The sequence below is a fragment of the Strongylocentrotus purpuratus genome, unplaced genomic scaffold (assembly GCF_000002235.5).
Source record: "Strongylocentrotus purpuratus isolate Spur 01 unplaced genomic scaffold, Spur_5.0 spur5_scaffold_20, whole genome shotgun sequence".
Lineage (NCBI taxonomy): Eukaryota > Metazoa > Echinodermata > Echinoidea > Camarodonta > Strongylocentrotidae > Strongylocentrotus > Strongylocentrotus purpuratus.
This window is the reverse complement of record NW_022145606.1, coordinates 44789769-44807477: the sequence shown is the minus strand read 5'-3', so window position 1 is coordinate 44807477 and position 17709 is coordinate 44789769. Positions and strand designations below refer to the sequence as shown.

At 37.6% G+C, this 17709-nt stretch overlaps 1 protein-coding gene across 1 annotated transcript in view; it reads left to right on the top strand.

Annotated features, from left to right (window-relative positions):
* The window catches only part of LOC579662 (dihydropyrimidinase), a 45788-nt gene that overhangs the window by 12911 nt on the left and 15168 nt on the right, over positions 1 to 17709 (top strand). The window contains exons 2-8 of the mRNA XM_030993452.1: positions 9664 to 9758; positions 10499 to 10683; positions 11506 to 11670; positions 12053 to 12114; positions 13233 to 13313; positions 14978 to 15046; positions 16264 to 16384. Coding sequence (XP_030849312.1) covers positions 9664 to 9758; positions 10499 to 10683; positions 11506 to 11670; positions 12053 to 12114; positions 13233 to 13313; positions 14978 to 15046; positions 16264 to 16384 — 778 coding nt within the window. The remainder of the gene's footprint in view (positions 1 to 9663; positions 9759 to 10498; positions 10684 to 11505; positions 11671 to 12052; positions 12115 to 13232; positions 13314 to 14977; positions 15047 to 16263; positions 16385 to 17709) is intronic.

Sequence of the window (17709 nt, the reverse complement as noted above, 5' to 3'; positions counted from 1 at the left end):
ATGAATGAACTACAAATACTATCCTTGGAATCCAGTCTTCAAACATTGATTGCTGCTATGTTGTACAGTATGTCCTTGGGCAAGCTTTCAGGTTATATTATTTGCATCAAGTGTAATGCAACAAATTGTACTTTAGTTTTTGTTAGTGTAGGATTAAAGAGATAGAAAAAAAAAATATTGGGAAAGCCCCCCCCCCCCCATATCACTTTCATCAAATTTAAGGCACGGCCACGTACATACCCTTGGAATGTTGTAGTCACCTTTTTGTTGGAAATTGAACATCTGTTTTATGACCTTTGACCTACATGAACTCTCATGTTATCCGAAAATACAACATATTCCATTTCAGTTTCCGTTTGTGTAGGAGTAAAGTGTTAAAATCTTAGAAACAAGATCATAAAGTATCACATGTACATGTACAGTATACTTCCTAGTTAGAGTCTAAGGGAAATTATTTGAGAGTTACACTTTCAATTCAGGGCTCTGCATGCTCTAATCCTATGGAGATATATAGGCTTTACCATTTTTGTACCTTTTTGTAATTTTACAAGGCTACATGTCATCTTTTAGGAAGGTTGATGATTCCAAAATTTCATAATTTTTTAACATGACCAAGAACTTTGTATTATTTGTTCAAAATTGATAACCTTTAGAAAAACATACTTTTTCATTCACTGATGGAAATTTTACGAAATTTCAGAATTATAAACCTTCAAAAAACAGAGTGCCTCTATAGTTTGACACATCTCCCTGATAGTTTATATGGACATCCCATATTAAGCACTGGCATGCACATGTACACTGTACCTGTACATACTAATGGCTGAAAGTATGTGATCAATTTCTAAAGGTTAACATTTATGTCCTAATCTTGCTCAGTCACATTACTAAGTATCTTGTTCAGTTGAAAGCCTAGAAAAGCTGGCTGTGTTTACTTTTTATCCAATAGCTTTACACAACTGTTTCCCCAAAAGCACGTCAAATAAACCAACCATTCACAGCCCCCACTGAGAATTGTATGTATAGACACATTTACATGATGTACTTGCAGGTTGCTACAATGTGAGTACTGAATACATCCATGTTATATATCAATTTATAAAGCTCACATTATCTTGTTCAGTTGAAACTTTGCCTAGAAAAGCTGGCTGTGTTTACTGTCTATCAAATAACTTTACACAACTATTTCGCCCAAAGCATGTCTAATAAACGGTCCATTCACAACTCCCACTAAAAATGTATGTGTACATGTACAGACACATTTATATAAAGGTTGCTAAAAAAAGTGTGTACTGAATAGTCTATCCTATATCATTATCAATTTCTAAAGGTAAACAACTCTGATCACATAATCTTGTGTCCATTGAAAGGTGCAAAGAAAAAAAACGGGCTGTGTATACTGTTTATCTATTATCTTTACACAACTGCTACCAAAGAAGCACCCCAAATAAACCGACCATTAGCTCCCACTCAGATACTAAGATATGAGTAAGTGCCCTAATCTGTAAAGCTTTGAATTATTTATTTGCTGTGTGGCTGATAGCTACAGTACATGGAAAGGCGGGTGGGGTGGGGAGGGGGGGGGGTGGTAGAGGGCCTCGGAATCGGTTCATCTCCGTTTGGTCATGTGACCTGAATGCAAGAGACACTCCTTGAAAGACGAAACACTATCCCACCCCCGAGGGCGCTATGGGAATCGGACGATCTAACTGAAATGCTTTTTAGGGCAGGTCGATACGCATCCTGTAATGTTAATGTAAAAGCGTCTTTGTTGTGCCAATGCAAAGATAATGTAATGGTGTCATTCCAAAATTCTGTAACCAAGAGAGACTAGAATAGATCTAGAGGTAGATCTTGTGCATCCTCAAAAGGAAATGCTATAGCAAGTTAGTTGCTGCAAGACAGAATAGTTGCTTTGTTTGCCGTCAATATATATAAAGGCAAGTCAATTTGCATCTAATTTAAAACGTAGTGGATGGATGGATGTCAGACTGATAGTTAGTGAGAAAATCTGACGGTTCTAATCATTCTGTGTACATTGTTAAAACACATCGACAGAAAGAATTGGGATTTAGTTGTTACGGCGCGGAAGTGTTCAGTTATAAGCAATACTTGAAAAGGCAAGTTGATTTGCAGATCGACTTTGAATGTAATATATATTTTGAAGTTGGAAGAGAGTGTGGTTTCATTTGTCATGTAAGCAATACGTAGGAAGGCAAGTCAATTTGCATTTAATTTCGAATGACTTATACAGTGAATGGAAACATCTAAAACTTGCCTGTGTCAAGGTGATATAATTAGTGATAGAAAGAATATCGCAGGCAACAGTATACATGTAACTTTGTAAGTGTTAGGTGCAGTTTATTTAAATTTTTGAAATTTGATATTCTGTAGGTATTTTGCCTTATAAAAACTCCCTCCTGCATCGATCCCCCCACTTCCTCACCACTCTTTCTTTCCCTAGTTCAGATTTGAATATTAAGGGCCTGGTATGAACAGGGTGCCTCCGTTCACACCTGGAATCAGCTCATGTCAATATATGACGCCTCTTTCGTCTCTTAGTCGATCCGTTAGCAGTCCAGAGAAGGTGTTCCAAGCTTTATGATAGGTCTTTTTAATTCCATTACATGATACGAAGCATATCTCGGTATGAACTGGGTACTCGCCCTATTCACAATGAAAATCAGCTCCTGCCAATTTGGCTGCAATATATCACGCCTCTTCCGTCCATTAGTAGGTCCCTTGTTGGCAGTCCAGGGCAAGGTGTTCCCAGCAGAGCGAAAGGTGTTCCTTGACAGGACCTTTAATGGATTCACAGACATGACTGAATCAACATAGCGACACCTACTTTACCTTCCTCTTTATCCTAATATTTCCTCTTCTTGTGTGCCTCAAATGATATTTAATTCATAAATGACTTCTTGCTTCTGTCTTCCTACAGTTTTGATCTATGTTTGAATAGATTTTATTGTAGCTTTTCATTAAAAACAACAATTATCAGGCTGTTGTATGTCAGACAGGTACTGTACATGTATGTAAAATCCATGGTAAGAAGGGAATTCCCCCTCTTTTTCAAGACATGTACATGTATGTATGCATTCATGCATAATTCAACTGATATTGAACTACCGGTACTCACGAGGTGAGTACTTTTGAATGGGACAAAAGTTCCTTTTTAAGTTTTCATAAATCCACACAACCTATAAAGGCGTATGAATATTGGATTTTATTTCAAGTTATGACAAATAATCTTTAAAAATTTGCACAATAAGTGTTCTACACTTCATAGACATGCCTGGTTAGTAATAATGTACATTTATTACATGTGCAGTTTGTGCACATACACAGTGTAGAGCGATGTCCACAGGCTTTGGATGGCACCAAAACAAAAATCCATGTCACAAAATTCCAAATTAGAAGCAAACAAGACACGCAGACATTCTGTAATTGAATGCACGCTGTTAAACAAGGCCTAATGTGTTGTATTGATTAAACTTAATATCTGTTGGCTATTTCGTCCGTAATTGTCGTAGCGATGGTTTTTAAGGTGACATACCGCAAGGGGCTGTTCGAGAAGAAATTAGATTTATCGATGCCAGCTTTTGACGCCAGTCTCTCGATCTAGGCTCTTTGGCTTATAGTGGAAGCTTGGGGATTTTAATTATCTGTGATGGAATTTGGTAAACAGGTTTATGATTTATTGTCTTATGAGGCCTCATTAACTCCGCATGCAGGGCCTATGAATTTGTCTGCTTAGATTTGGGGGCCATTTTATCATAAGTATTTTCCGGAAACTGGGCAGAGAACATTAACAGATCTCATTTGACATAGAGTTACTGCCAGTCTAGCTTTAAGAATGATAATTTGATGCGCGAGCCTGAGCAGTTTGTCATCATTTCAATCATGTTGGACCTTGCACAGATGTCTTATTTTCTTTTCTAATTAAATTTGCTTGTGTATTTAATCCATAAATTACATGGTCAGAAAAATTCAACACTCGATATATATATTCATGGTTTTCTTGAAATGTACATGTACATACATGTAGTTGCACTGTCCGTGCATCTGTCCGCTAAATTTGCTTGTGTATGATACAGTCCATGTACATGTACATGAATGACGTGGTCAAAAAAAAAATCCCAACGAGATACATATATTCATAGTTTTCTTGAAATGTACATGTACATAGTTGTGCTGCCCAACCATCTGTCAGCGCCCTTAATTCTGTCGGGCACACAATAGTATGTGGACAAATATGGACAGATATGGACGGAAATGGACATACATAATTGCACTGTCCAAGCATCTGTCCGCGCCCTTCTGTCTGTATGGTCTGTCCTAATAGTATGTGTACAGAAAGTTGGGGGGGGGGGGGGGCTGAATGTCCTTGCATCCAATTGCCCTTTCATCCTGGTCTGTCCCGTGACTCATGGATTATACTGCAAGACACAGAGGCACGATGATGAGTTCTGAAGTCTTCTCTCCCAAAAGAAAAAGAAGAAAAAAAGATTGTTTCTCAGGAGGAAAGTGCTCATTTATGATTCTGCAACAAATCGTAATTTTCTTTGGGTGGGGCAGGAGAGGGGAGGATGGAGGGAGAAGGGGGGGGGGGCCTCTTGTAATGATGGAGTCATATGCATGCAGAACAAGATTGAGTGAGAATTGAGGGGTTCATAAACCATTTACTGCAATGTACACACCCCTTTCCATTCATATATAAGTATAGAGGCAACTTTATCAAGATACAAAATCATGAGGATAAATGTAGCTATCATTAAAAAATATGAGAAGCATTATTTTCTTCAACAAATAATGTTAATTTGTGGGTGTGTTTCTCCACAATGATGGATCTTTCATTTTTTTCCATGATCGATCTGCTAAAGCCAGGGTAATAATAGTACTTTGTTGGCACATTGAAGCACCCCAGGATAAATACATGTATGTGTGCAATATAAATGTAGCGATCATTATAATATGAAAAGCAATTCTTCAACAAATAATGATAGTTTAGGGGTGCGTTCCTCCACAATGATGGATCTATACCTGTATGCATGATCAGTTTGCCGTCAGGCTTCCTGCTTTCCAGTTTTTCTTCTCTTTATCCAAACAATTTATCCAAGAGTCGGAATAAAGGAGCTCTCAAAATCAACCTAGCGACAAAAAAAAAGAGGGAGAAATATGTTATAATCACCTACTGGGAAAATTTCTTTGGTAGAGATGAAATCTAATAAGAGCTGTGAATACAAAAGTATATTGTAATTTTTGCACAAATGTGTTAGTCATTTATCACTGAAATAGAGAGATGTAAAAGCAAAAGGGAGGACAAGAGAGAGTGTGTCTAGATTGCAAAAGGAGAGATGGGTTACATGAGAAATAGAAAGAGAAAAGCCTCCATGAAGAGAGTGACAGAGAGAGAGAGAGAGAGAGAGAATGAGAGAGATGAGGTGGGGGGGGGGGAGAGATAGATACATACAATTTTTAGAGAGAATAAAAGATTAAAAGGTAAAGAAAAGAAAAATTAAAGTAATTAATCATAAGTATATTTTCAGCTATAATGTGAAGTTCATGCTGTAACTCCTTTAAAATTTCCACCCGAAATAGTCTATGGAAGCCCATGTCAACTGCCAATAAACCTTGAATATATTAAAGAGAAGGTTGAGTTCTGGGAAGAGGTGAAAAATAATTTTTGAGCATTACTCATTCTTATTATGCAAGTGTGGAAGAACATCAGTTAAGACATGTTCCCTGAAAAGCATGGCTCTTCAAATGCCTTCATATTCTAAATATGCATGTAACATCGTAAAAATCGGGGGGGGGGGGGGGCGGCTTTTTACGCCACGTGTTCGTGTAGTCCCATATACATCTTTCTTTGCAAGTGTTTGTAACTTTACCAAGACTTGGCCAAATTTCTTATCATTTTGATGATTCCAGAACCTTGCAATACGCACAAATTCTTATATGCTAGATGATCATTTTCTGGTCGGTTCCACACCGTTTCTTTCACAATGCAATCGCATGACCAGAACTCAACTTCATCTTTAAATGAAGTGTCAATATCATGTCTTCCATAGCCTTGGATAACAATGACCAAACACTGCTTAATCTGGTAACAGCTACCCTGGAAAGCCATCAGTAGCGTGTTTGCCCTTTAGTGCCAATTACATCACGTCACATTTTTGATGAATTTCAGATTACGTGTCAAGATTTATTGATAGGCTGAATGGTATTTACCCCGCTTCTCGTTTCAGCAAAGCTTCCTCGATCTCCGTCAATACATCAAATCATGTTATCAATGACATGAGGAGATTCCTTTGAAAACTAGATCAATATTGGTCCTCAGTCCCACCTGATCGTAAATGTGTAGTGCTTGCGTCGCATCGTGTAAATAGCAAAGGTCGCCTGTGTACATAAATGGAAACATGCGTGACGGAAGCGCTACACTGAGATTACGGCTAATATCTCTCTGAAGTTGTGGCATAGTCTGTGTAGCTGTATGTTAAACAAGGAAGATTTGAATTTGCATTTAGATTGGAATTTCCAGAATAAAAGTCTGATAAATTCATGATGAAACCTTTCTGCCGAGATAAGTACTACAGTAGCTGTTCTTGTGAGAACCCTGTAGAAAATCTCTCCATTGATGATATGAAAATCAATTTGAAGACTTATCAATATCATTGGCTATCAATATCACCTGTCAGAAATTGGCTAGCCTACGAGACACGGATGGGAAACAATTCATCCGTCACCCAAGACCAGGGTTGTTCCGAGACCCTGGACTGGCGGTAAACCCCCTACAGCGTTCTGTCAGTCTTGATTATGAATGCCGGAAAATAACACCAGTTGAAAGCCTTGGCATTTTGTCCAAAGTATAGTGATTATTCTCGCTACACAAGCATGTCCTTAATATATACACAGATCGGTGAGCATACACAATGTTAATGCAAGAAGCAGAGCTGCCAACCATTCCGTTTTTGCCGGAATTACTCTGTTTTTTCCTCCAAATTACAGTATTACGTTTTCTCTTCATAAAATATGTTTTTTAATAATTTTTTTAATTTTTAATTTTTAATTTTTAATTTTTTTATTTTTTTATTTTACATACCACACGTCAAACAACGGCCCTAAAATGGTGATTTGATCACAAATTCAATAGAAAACTAATTTTAAAACATACTTGAAGAGAAAAATATTCTAAAAAAAAATGAAATGCCGATAATACCAAAATAACCACCAAAAAAATTACCTGCTTGTATGGAAAAAACAGCATGATGAATGAACATTTCTGCATTGGAAGTGTGTCGCACGTGGTTGTAAGTTTCGTTTTCATGAATTCCTTTTTTTTGCCATCATGATTCCTTTTTTTGGTCGCACAAGTTTGTTCTTCCAATTCTTGCTTGTTTAGGCGAGGTGGAAGGAAAAAAAAAGGAAAGAATTTGTTCCCCAGGCTCTATAAGCTCTTTCAAGCTAAATATCTTTGTATTTCATTTTTTTTTCCCTAGCAGTACTGGTATATGAATGCTTATGGTATGGCACTTATTCCAAACAGCAATAGTTTAATGATGAATGAGGTAAAGGCATTTACTTGTATGTAACACAGAAAGTTCATGTCAACAAAAACCCTACATATTTGACTACTAGAAACAAATAAAAAAGGGATATTCTCGTAGCATTTGTGAGGAGAATTCGAGATGTTTTTGTACATGTATGTTTTCATTTCATTTTCCAAATCTTTAAGTTCAACTTTTCAAAATCAACCTTCTACTAGTATCCTTTCTCTCATTCCATTTTAAAGACAAACTCGATGCCATTCCCTACATACCATAATACAACCTTACTACATGTACATGCATATGTCTCTGGCTCTCTGCATATCCCATACATGCACCTGATCGTGCAATATACGGACCAGTATCATCTAATAGATGCACGCATAGATTTTTCAATCAAATTCAGTCAGCAAATTTGATCAATTTGCCCAGGTATAGTGCAACGTAGCCAGCAGGCCACATACCTGTAGGAAAAAAAAAATTGATGAAATGGATATTACTGCGGTGATGGTATGGTTGCTAACTTGCCATACATGTATATTAGGGTTCTATTATTTGATATTTAAGCTATGAGAGATATATATTTACATTGGAAAACATGATGGTATTAAATGTTGATACATGTCTATTGAACATGCACCCTATATTTGAATTCACTTTGCATCCTATAAAATGAATTCTCTGTCTCTGTCTGTTCTTTACATTGTCCCTTCCCGATTAGGTACACACCTCTAAATAGGCAAAGTTTCTTAAAAACCTCTTTTTTTTTTCTTTTGCATTTGATGTTTTATATACTTTTTCCCTCCCTCCCTTCTCTCTTTCTGTCTGTCTGTTTCTCTTTCTGTCTGTCTGTCTCTTTCTGTCTCTCTCAGTCTGTCTCTCTATTTATGTTTGTCTGTTTCTCTCTCTCTCTCTCTCTCTCTCTCTCTCTCTTTCTTACTGTCTTTCTGTCTGTCTGTCTCTCTCTGTCTTTCTGTCTCTCTCTCTCTCTCTCCCCTGCTTCCGCCCCTCTCTATTTTCCTCTCCTTCTAATGCTCATACTTCTCGATCACCCCCCCCCTCCCCTTATGAGCAGCATTATTTACATGTGTATGTAATGTCTGTAATTAATCTTCCAGTATTTATAATTCTAACATTGCATTGATACGGGATATGACATTTATAGTTCTATCTGTCACTAGAACGACGTGTGTTTGCCTTGCATGTTATCAATACCATCCATGCTACACAGAGCATGGCTACATGTATTTGAGTTATGTCAGGGATGTGTTGTGGGAGAGAAGTGGAGATGGGTAGGGGATGTGAGAAGATGAGTGATTGCATCGATTGATCTCAGAGGGAAGTGGGAATGCGTTCTGCACTGTGCTGCTTGTATTGTTCTGTTCCATGGACAGAAGCGTTAATTAGACGTGGTTGGGATGGAGAGAGAGAAAGGGAGAGGAAAGACAGAGGAAGGGAAGGATGGAGGAAGAGAAAGATAGACAAAAGAGATGATAAAGAGGAACGGCGAATGATGGAGTGTAAAGCAAGAAAACAGAGAGATAGATCAATTGAGATAGATAGATCGATAGAAAGAGAGAGAGAGAGAGAGAGAGAGAGAGAGATACAAAGAATGAGAGAAAGAGAGAGAAAGAAAGAGAGAAACAGGGAGATGGATATCATAATCATAGAATAAATGTCACAATTACTGTCTTTTCTTTCAAGAATAATTATGAGATTTGTTCGTCACTATTTATTGCATTCTAATGGTAATGGCATGATTGTTCGTTGTTCATATTTATCAGTATTGATTTGATATTAAACAATGTTCCCAATCAAAAGTCTCTTCATATTTTCTGATACTTGTACAGTGTACATGTAATGTACCTACATGTAGCTGCTTTGAAAGTAAAAGCTGGATCTTGGACTTGAGTTCTTGAAATGGCAATAACTTTGGAATTCACAAAATCTTTGTTCATGAAGATTGAATTTTATTATTAGATACATTGTATACAGTATCTAAGGTTAATGTTTTCTTGTTGCTAAAGATACAATTTATTTTTGTTTTTGAGATAAGCTCTAGAGGTGACCACATTTTAAAGATTAACTTTATTCTTGTTCTTGTTTTTGTGTTCAGACTGCTCAGAATCGTCTTTTGATCAAGGGAGGCAAGGTGGTGAATAGTGACACATCCTTCTATGCAGATGTGTATATGGAAGATGGCATCATTCGGTAAGATATTATTCCTCTTTTAATTTCATTATTTTGTATATATTCAAACTAGATGTTTGAAGGGATCTTTATCATTTCCATGTTTTCAAAAGAAATTGAAATATCATTTTGAAGTTGAACAAACAATCTATGCGCAACAGGATAAGCTTATTTTATTTCTTGATAGAAGGAGTCCAACTCATTGTACCTTTCTTTGTCAAATGTATGTATCCATCGTTTTGTATATTTGCCCATGTTGCTTGAGAAAATTCGAAAAAAAGACTATTTGAAATAGAAAAGAAAAAGATATTATTAATTTCAGTTATTACTTGACGTATAACCTTGCAAACTACAACTATAGGATGATTTTCATAATGCTTTTTCCAAAAAAGATATTCTCCCAGCATTTTTTCCCTTTACCAAGTCAGGTGTGAATAACATGCTATGTCTTGGTCAAAGGAATTCCTGAACGACTACATTTAATTCTCCATCTGCCTTTCCACTCCCACTATCACAATGCAAAATTTTATTTAGCGCTGCTTCAAAATAAGATTACATTGTATATGTGAACACACCCCTCTTATTCTATGCATCTACAGGCAAGTATGTAAGGACCTCATCACACAATTTCATTTAATTCTCCTTGTGAATTGTACCAATGTTCATGTACCAATCCTAATGCTAAATGACATCTAGTATAACTTCAAAACAAGATTAAATTTTCAGTGTGAATGGTCCCCTCTAATCCTATGCGTCTACAGGCAAGTCGGTAAGGACCTCATCACACCAGGAGGTGCCAAGGTCCTGGACGCTAAGGGCAAGCTTATCATCCCCGGTGGTATCGACACCCATACTCACATGCAGCTACCCTTCATGGGAACCTGTGCTATCGATGACTTCTACCAGGGCACCAAGGCTGCTCTCGCTGGCGGAACTACCATGATCAGTAAGTATTGAGAGCGTGAAATTGGCAACACATGATGAAATGTATCTCTACCTGGTAGACATGTCATAATGTTGCCTTTGCTGGTCGAAGCACCACGATCATGAAGTAGTATAATATGTGCTATACATAATGAAGTTTACTACTAATATGGGGCTAAGGCAGCTCTCGCTGGCGAGACTACCATGATCAGTAAGTAGCGAGAGCGTGAAATTGGCAACACATAATGAAATGTTTCTGTACTAGGTAGACATGTCGTAACGCTGCCTGATCATGAAGTAGTATAATATGTGCAGTACGTAATGAAGGTTACTACTACCACCCTGGGACTAAGGCAGCTCTCGCTGGTGGAACTACCATGATCAGTAAGTAGTGAGAGCGTTGGATTGGCAACCCATTTCCTACTTTCCTTTCCTGGGAGCAGTTACTCCCATAATTGTACACATGAAGAGGGAGGGAGGGAGAGATGGGGGGAGAAGGAAGGATCAAGGCAGGAAAGGAGGGGAAGGGAGGAAGGAGGAGAAGATGATTATTAGGAGGGACAGGAGCAGATAGATGAGGAGGACGAAGATTTGTTAGGAAGAGGTGGAGAATGATGATGGAAGAAGAATGGGGAATAAGGAGGAGGGATGAGGGAGGAAATAGAAGGAGCAGGAGGAAGAGAGAGAGATAGAGAGGAGGAGATATATGGAGAGAATGGAAGTAGTGAAAGGGAAGAGGGAGGAGGGAAGATGGAGAACGAAGAGAGGAAGATAGGCAGGAACAGAAGAGGAGGGAGGAGCAAGTCTGTTATATTCATACACTTGTTTTTCTCCCCATCTCTAGTTGACCACTGCCTGCCAACCAGAGGTCAATCTCTCGTTGAAGCCTACGACCAATGGCGTGCCTGGGCTGACCCTAAGGTCTGCTGTGACTACTCCCTTCACGTCGGTATCACCTGGTGGAGCGAGAGTGTCCAGAAGGAACTCAGCGTCATTGCTGAAGAGAAAGGTAAGGGTTAAAGGTCAAGATACTTGGGTCAAATGTCATCTGTAAAACTTTCTAATTATGTACATTATTTGTTAATAATGTGGTTTCTTTCGATTTTCCAAATAAAACACAAATTTAAAAAATATATATATATATATATATATATATTTATTTTTTTTTCTTCTTCATTTTTTTTATCATTTAACCGAAATCTGTCCGGTTTTGACTGCCGGTTAAACGGAATTGGAGATATCCGTGATGTTACAACACTAACTTAAACCCACTCACAGTTGTAACCCTTGACCCCGTATTTGTTACAAAACAAAGCCTAAAGCAAATTACAGATCACATTTTTTCTCCATAGTTTTAATACATCGTTTTCTTCCTCGTTTCTTTTAATCAGGAATCAACTCTTTCAAGATGTTCATGGCCTACAAAGACGTCTTCATGCTGCAAGACTTTGAGGTAAGCTACGCCAGACAAACCTCAGACAAGCCTTAAAAAACTGAAGAGATTGGCAAAATTTACTTAGTTTAGTTTGTAGTTTCAAAACCTCAGTTTTATAGTGATTGAAATACCTGAGCTACCCAAGTAAACCCAATTACTATAGCTGTTGGCATGATGAAGGACTGATAACAGTGGGTTAGCGTCATTTTAAAAGAATTTGTCTGTCAAAGATGAAACCTTTGTCAGCATATGTAGGGTTTGCTTGGTTACAAATTATAGGTATTGGAAATCAGTATTGATGATATTTTTGTTGCTGGGGATACTGCTTAGGTCATGTTTAGGGGTGCATTTGCTGTCACTTATCAGGCGTCTACAGCATGGTTTAATCATTATTTCTTTCCAAGATATGAAACAGCTGTGTTTGCAGCTGGGGTTTGTGAATGGCAGCTGATTAAAAAAATAAAATGAGCTTAGCAGATGGTAGACTCTTAGAACAGAAGTTTTCCTCTTTCACTTTCTAATTTTAGATCAGGTCTGTCTGTAAAAACACTGCAAAAAAGAACCCAAGGTGTATTTTTAAAGGAGTTTGAATAAATGAACAAACACTGCTTTAATCCCACCCCCTCGACAGGCATCGTTATACGTTCAAGGATGATTTGTTTAAGCTGTGTGCTTTCATGAATTTATTACCTAGAATATTATGCATCTTTTGATACCAAATTTATACAATTTTAACCAATGGGTTACGCGCAGCATAAAAATAATGTGTTGCACTTGTCCAAAATGAATACTTCCCAGGTTGCAGAATTTTCACTTCGCGGATATGTGAATAGTGACTTTTGGGGGTTAACCCATGGCAACTAAAGATGCATATATTGATCCATGGCTATACCATCATGTACAGTGGCCTGAACCCGCGACCTGTGCATCCCCAGTCAAGTGACGTACCACTCACCCACAACACCTTTCAATTAACATTTAAAGAAAGAAAGATTACTGACGGTCCTTTTCAGTACCCCCTATCCTCCTCCCTCTCTCTCTCTCTCTCTCTCTCTCACATGGTGCAACCGTAAGCCTACTGTATAACATTCATTTATTTCAATATATTTTAAACAAATTGCCATTTTGTTTTGTAGCTGTACAGAGCGTTTGCTGCCCTCAAGGAACTTGGTGCTCTCCCATTGGTGCATGCAGAGAATGGTGACATCATCGCTGAGGTGAGTTCTGATTGGCTAAAGCAGTGTGGCATGCAAGGCCATCTAATACAGTGAAACCTGTCTATAAATACCACCCAAGGGCGACAAGAAAAGTGGCCTTTATTGGCAGGTGGCCTATATGTACAGGTTCCTGTAGTACATGTTTCAATGAGAAACCATTTTCAAGGGAAACAAGACATGTGGTCTTTGTAGGCAGGTAGTCTTTCTATACATTTGGTCACTAAAGCAGGTTTGACTGTATCTTATGCCCTTTGCAAATGATATAGGTTTATGGATAAATTACAACCAAATGCAAACTAATGACCCAAATTAGTGTAGTTATTAGCAGCAGTTCAAATCTATTGAAATAATTTTAGATGGCTCGGCTGAAACTCTAACTAATATTTTTGGTGATGAATGACATTGTAGCTCTTAAAGCGGGACTGCACTACTTGTAGCTAACTTGGTCCCTCTATATGTCAGTAACAGGGAGGTCTAATCCCTTCTGGCCAAACTAGTCCAGATAGGCTTTTAAGGTAACAGAGTGCCGGTAAAAGTGGAAGGAGCCAAATACAGATGTTATATTCAATTTAACTCAATTTATTTTATTTTCACATTTGAATAACAAGAACAATCACAATGCCAGTAACATAAACATTAACAGAGAAAATAATAACTTCTACTTCTATGGTAATACTATCAACACCTGTTCAACATCTAGATGAGGGTAAGGAAGTATAGAACACAAACCAATTTAAATATAGTGGGATTTGCAAAAGCCATGGCCTATCGATGGCAAACCCCATTACCAAAAATATCAAAAATATGATATGTGATACATGCAAATGTAGTAAATATATATCATCATATATGTAATTGTAATCTGTTACATGATTCTCAGAGATGCCAACCCTCCCGATTTTATCGGGAGGCTCCCGATAATTCACCCCAACTCCCGACCTTACGATCACCATCCTTATCCTCCCGATTTATTAAAAAAAAAAAAAAAAAAAAAAATGATTTTTTTTTTTTTTTTTTTATTATGATTTTTTTTGGAGGGCGCTTATCAGTATATATATCTGTGAATTGAAAGAGAAATATCATCTGCTAACTTAAGCATGTAATAATTCCACTATGTTAAAAGACAAATTAAGAGTAGCGAAAGATTGTTTCAGCATATGGATCGCCGTAACCAATGCGTGGATATTGCCACAGAATCCAAATGGCGGAAAATCAGCAAAATAAGACCAGGAAATGGTCTCGGAAGTATAAGACCGAATACAGTATCAAGTACCTGTGTAATCGGAAGTCTGAAAGTAATTCATCATGCATTTTGTACAATTTTTATGTTATTTAAAAAAAAAGGGGGAATTATTTAACTAAATACACATGTAAAATGCTCCAAAATAAGGCTCAGATTGCACCAGAGAGCATCTAGAACCCCAGAGCTTCCAGGGCCCTAAGGCGGGCCCTGGACCCCGGCCGCATGTGTCGGGCGCTACGCGCTCGAGATGTGCGCTACGCGCACATTAATTGGTGTCGATTACAAATCCTCCCTATTTCTGATTTCCAAAAGTTGGCATCTCTGGATTCTTCTTATCCCATTGGGCCCATATCATATTCATGTTTTGTCTTTTACCATCTATTAATATTGAATTTGATCTTTATTTCTCTTTTCGTTACAGAACACAAAGAAGCTGTTGGAATTGGGCATCAGCGGACCTGAAGGTCATCTTCAGAGCAGACCAGAGGATGTAAGAAAACTTTATATTTTTCATGACTTAATCTTTCCTTTAAAGATAAAGTTGAGTTCTGTTCATGCAGTTGCATTGTGAAAGAAACGTTGTGAAATTGATCATAAAACATTGATCATCTAGCATATAAGTATTGGTGTGTACTGCAAGGTTCTGGAAGCATCAAAATTATAAGAAAGTTGGCCCAGTCTTGGTAAAGTTACAAGCACTGTACACAGAAAGATGTATATGGGACTACACAAACATGTGGCATAAAAATCTGTCCCGATTTTTATGATGTTACATGCCATATTTAGATATTTTAGGGAATATTTTCATCTGATGTTCTTCCACACTTGCATAATAAGAATGGAACCGCTCACAAAGTATTTTTCCCCTCTTCCCAGAGCTCGACCTTCTCTTTAAGTATGTGGTGTTCGGCCATGTTTTGATACTGACAATGTAAAATGGGGTGAAATTGGGATATGGTTTTAAATAGCTAGGGACCCCCCAAATAATAGAAAAGTGTTTTTAAATAATTCTTTTCAATTGAATATTTCATATAACATAATTTTGAAATTAAAGAACAATAGTTATAATGATCTGCAAGAATCTTCAGCAGTCACGTGAAGGAGGCAGATTATCCTGAAGAAGAAGATGATGATTTACGATTATTGTGAACTTATTATCATGAAATAGTATCAATTTAAAAAAAAAAAGGATTTATGTCTTATACAGATGCAGGCCGAGGCAGTTAACAGAGCTTTTTATATTGCTAACCAATTCAACTCTCCTCTGTATGTGGTACATGTTATGAGCAAAGACACTGAGCATTTCTTGTATACTACAAATAATTACAAATTACATTTCAGACAGTAAAAGGGAAATTGTCATCTTCATAATTATGTGACATTTTACTTTTATAATTCTCGTTCGAGAATATATTGGAACCCGCCTGCGCATGCACAGATCATTATCATTTCGCAATTTTTCTTAGTGCGAAACACTAGGATTTCGTCGCACAGAATCCATCTAAATCTTCGCAATCGAACATTATTCGATTATATTTTGAACCCGTCCGCGCATGCACAGATCATTATCATTCCGCAATTTTTCTTAGTGCGAAACACTAGGATTTCGTCGCACAGAATCAATCGAAATCTCCGCAATCGAACGTTATTGGATTATATTTTGAAATCGTCACCTTCATAATATCTCATACTTTGTGTATTCCATAGGTTGAAGCAGAAGCAGTGAACAGAGCCATCTGTATCGCTAACCAAGTCAACTCTCCTCTCTACGTCGTGCATGTCATGAGCAAAAGTGCTGCAGATGAGATCTCTAAAGCAAGGAGACAGGGTAAGCTCATGAATAATTCATTTTGTGAGATGCTCCCACTTGTATAGATCATTTCCCATGTATTATGATGAGTTATAGGTATCAGCATTGAGGCTTGGTATTTATGAATAATTCACTTTGTTAGATGCTCCCTCTTGATTAGATGTTTCCCACACATTAAGATGAATATTAGGTATCAGCATCAAGGCTTTGTAGTTATGAATAATTCATTTTGTGAGATGCTCCCACTTGTATAGATATTTCCCACACATGGAGATGAATTATGGGTATCAGCATCGAGGCTTTGTAGTTATGAATAATTCATTTTGTGAGATGCTCCCTCTTGAATAGATCATTTCCCATGTATTATGATGAGTTATGGGTATCAGCATCAAGGCTTGGTAGTTATGAATAATTCATTTTGTGAGATGCTCCCTTTTGTATAGATTTTTCACACACATAAAGATGAATTTTAGGTATCAGCATTGGTTGTTATGAATAATTCATTTTGTGAGCTGCTCCCTAGTGTGTGGACTTAACTCATCGTGTATGAATAGAATGTGGGACCAGCATCAAGGATAGGCAGTATGAATAATTCATTTTGTTAGATGCTCCCACAGTGTAAATATTTCTCATGTACAGTATGAACAATTCTGGGTATCAGCATCAAGGATTGGCATTAGTGAATGCTCATGAATAATTCATTTTGTTAGATGCTCCCACAGTGTTAATATTCCTCATACAGTATGAAAGAACTTCGACTGGAAACGCAAAGGTCTTGGGTTCCCTGACACAGCACTAATGTCCTTTGCCTAGACATTAATCTATATTAGCCATTCCAGAGCCAGGAGAGATACGGGGTCCTGGTAGGATGACAAAAGCCTTTGTGTTAGTAATTGCCATATGCTCTAATGGTGACCATATGGTAGGTTTACTCCCCAGGGAGTGGAAATGGTGCACACTGTGTGCGTGAATGAATCCGATGACCAGGGTAATAATTTAATTTCTGTAAAGTGCTTAGAGACAGTAGTAAGCACCTTATAAATCCAGGGGGGTGTTTCACAAAGACTAAGATCGACTTTAAGTTGGACTTCACTATGGCAGGCAATTCATACCACTAGTTCCTCTAACCATTCCTGGCATTGGTTTCTCAAGGGACATATAAATTGTGGTCGCAATCTACAGAATTTACATTTTTTTGATAGTTTATTTATTAGCGAAGGATAAAATATTATCTAGAGATCGTAATTGAGAGACCAATAGTGAGAGCAACCTGTGGCATGAATGGCCTGCCATAGTTAAGCCTAACTTAAAGTCAATCTTAGTCTTTGTGAAACACTTCCTGA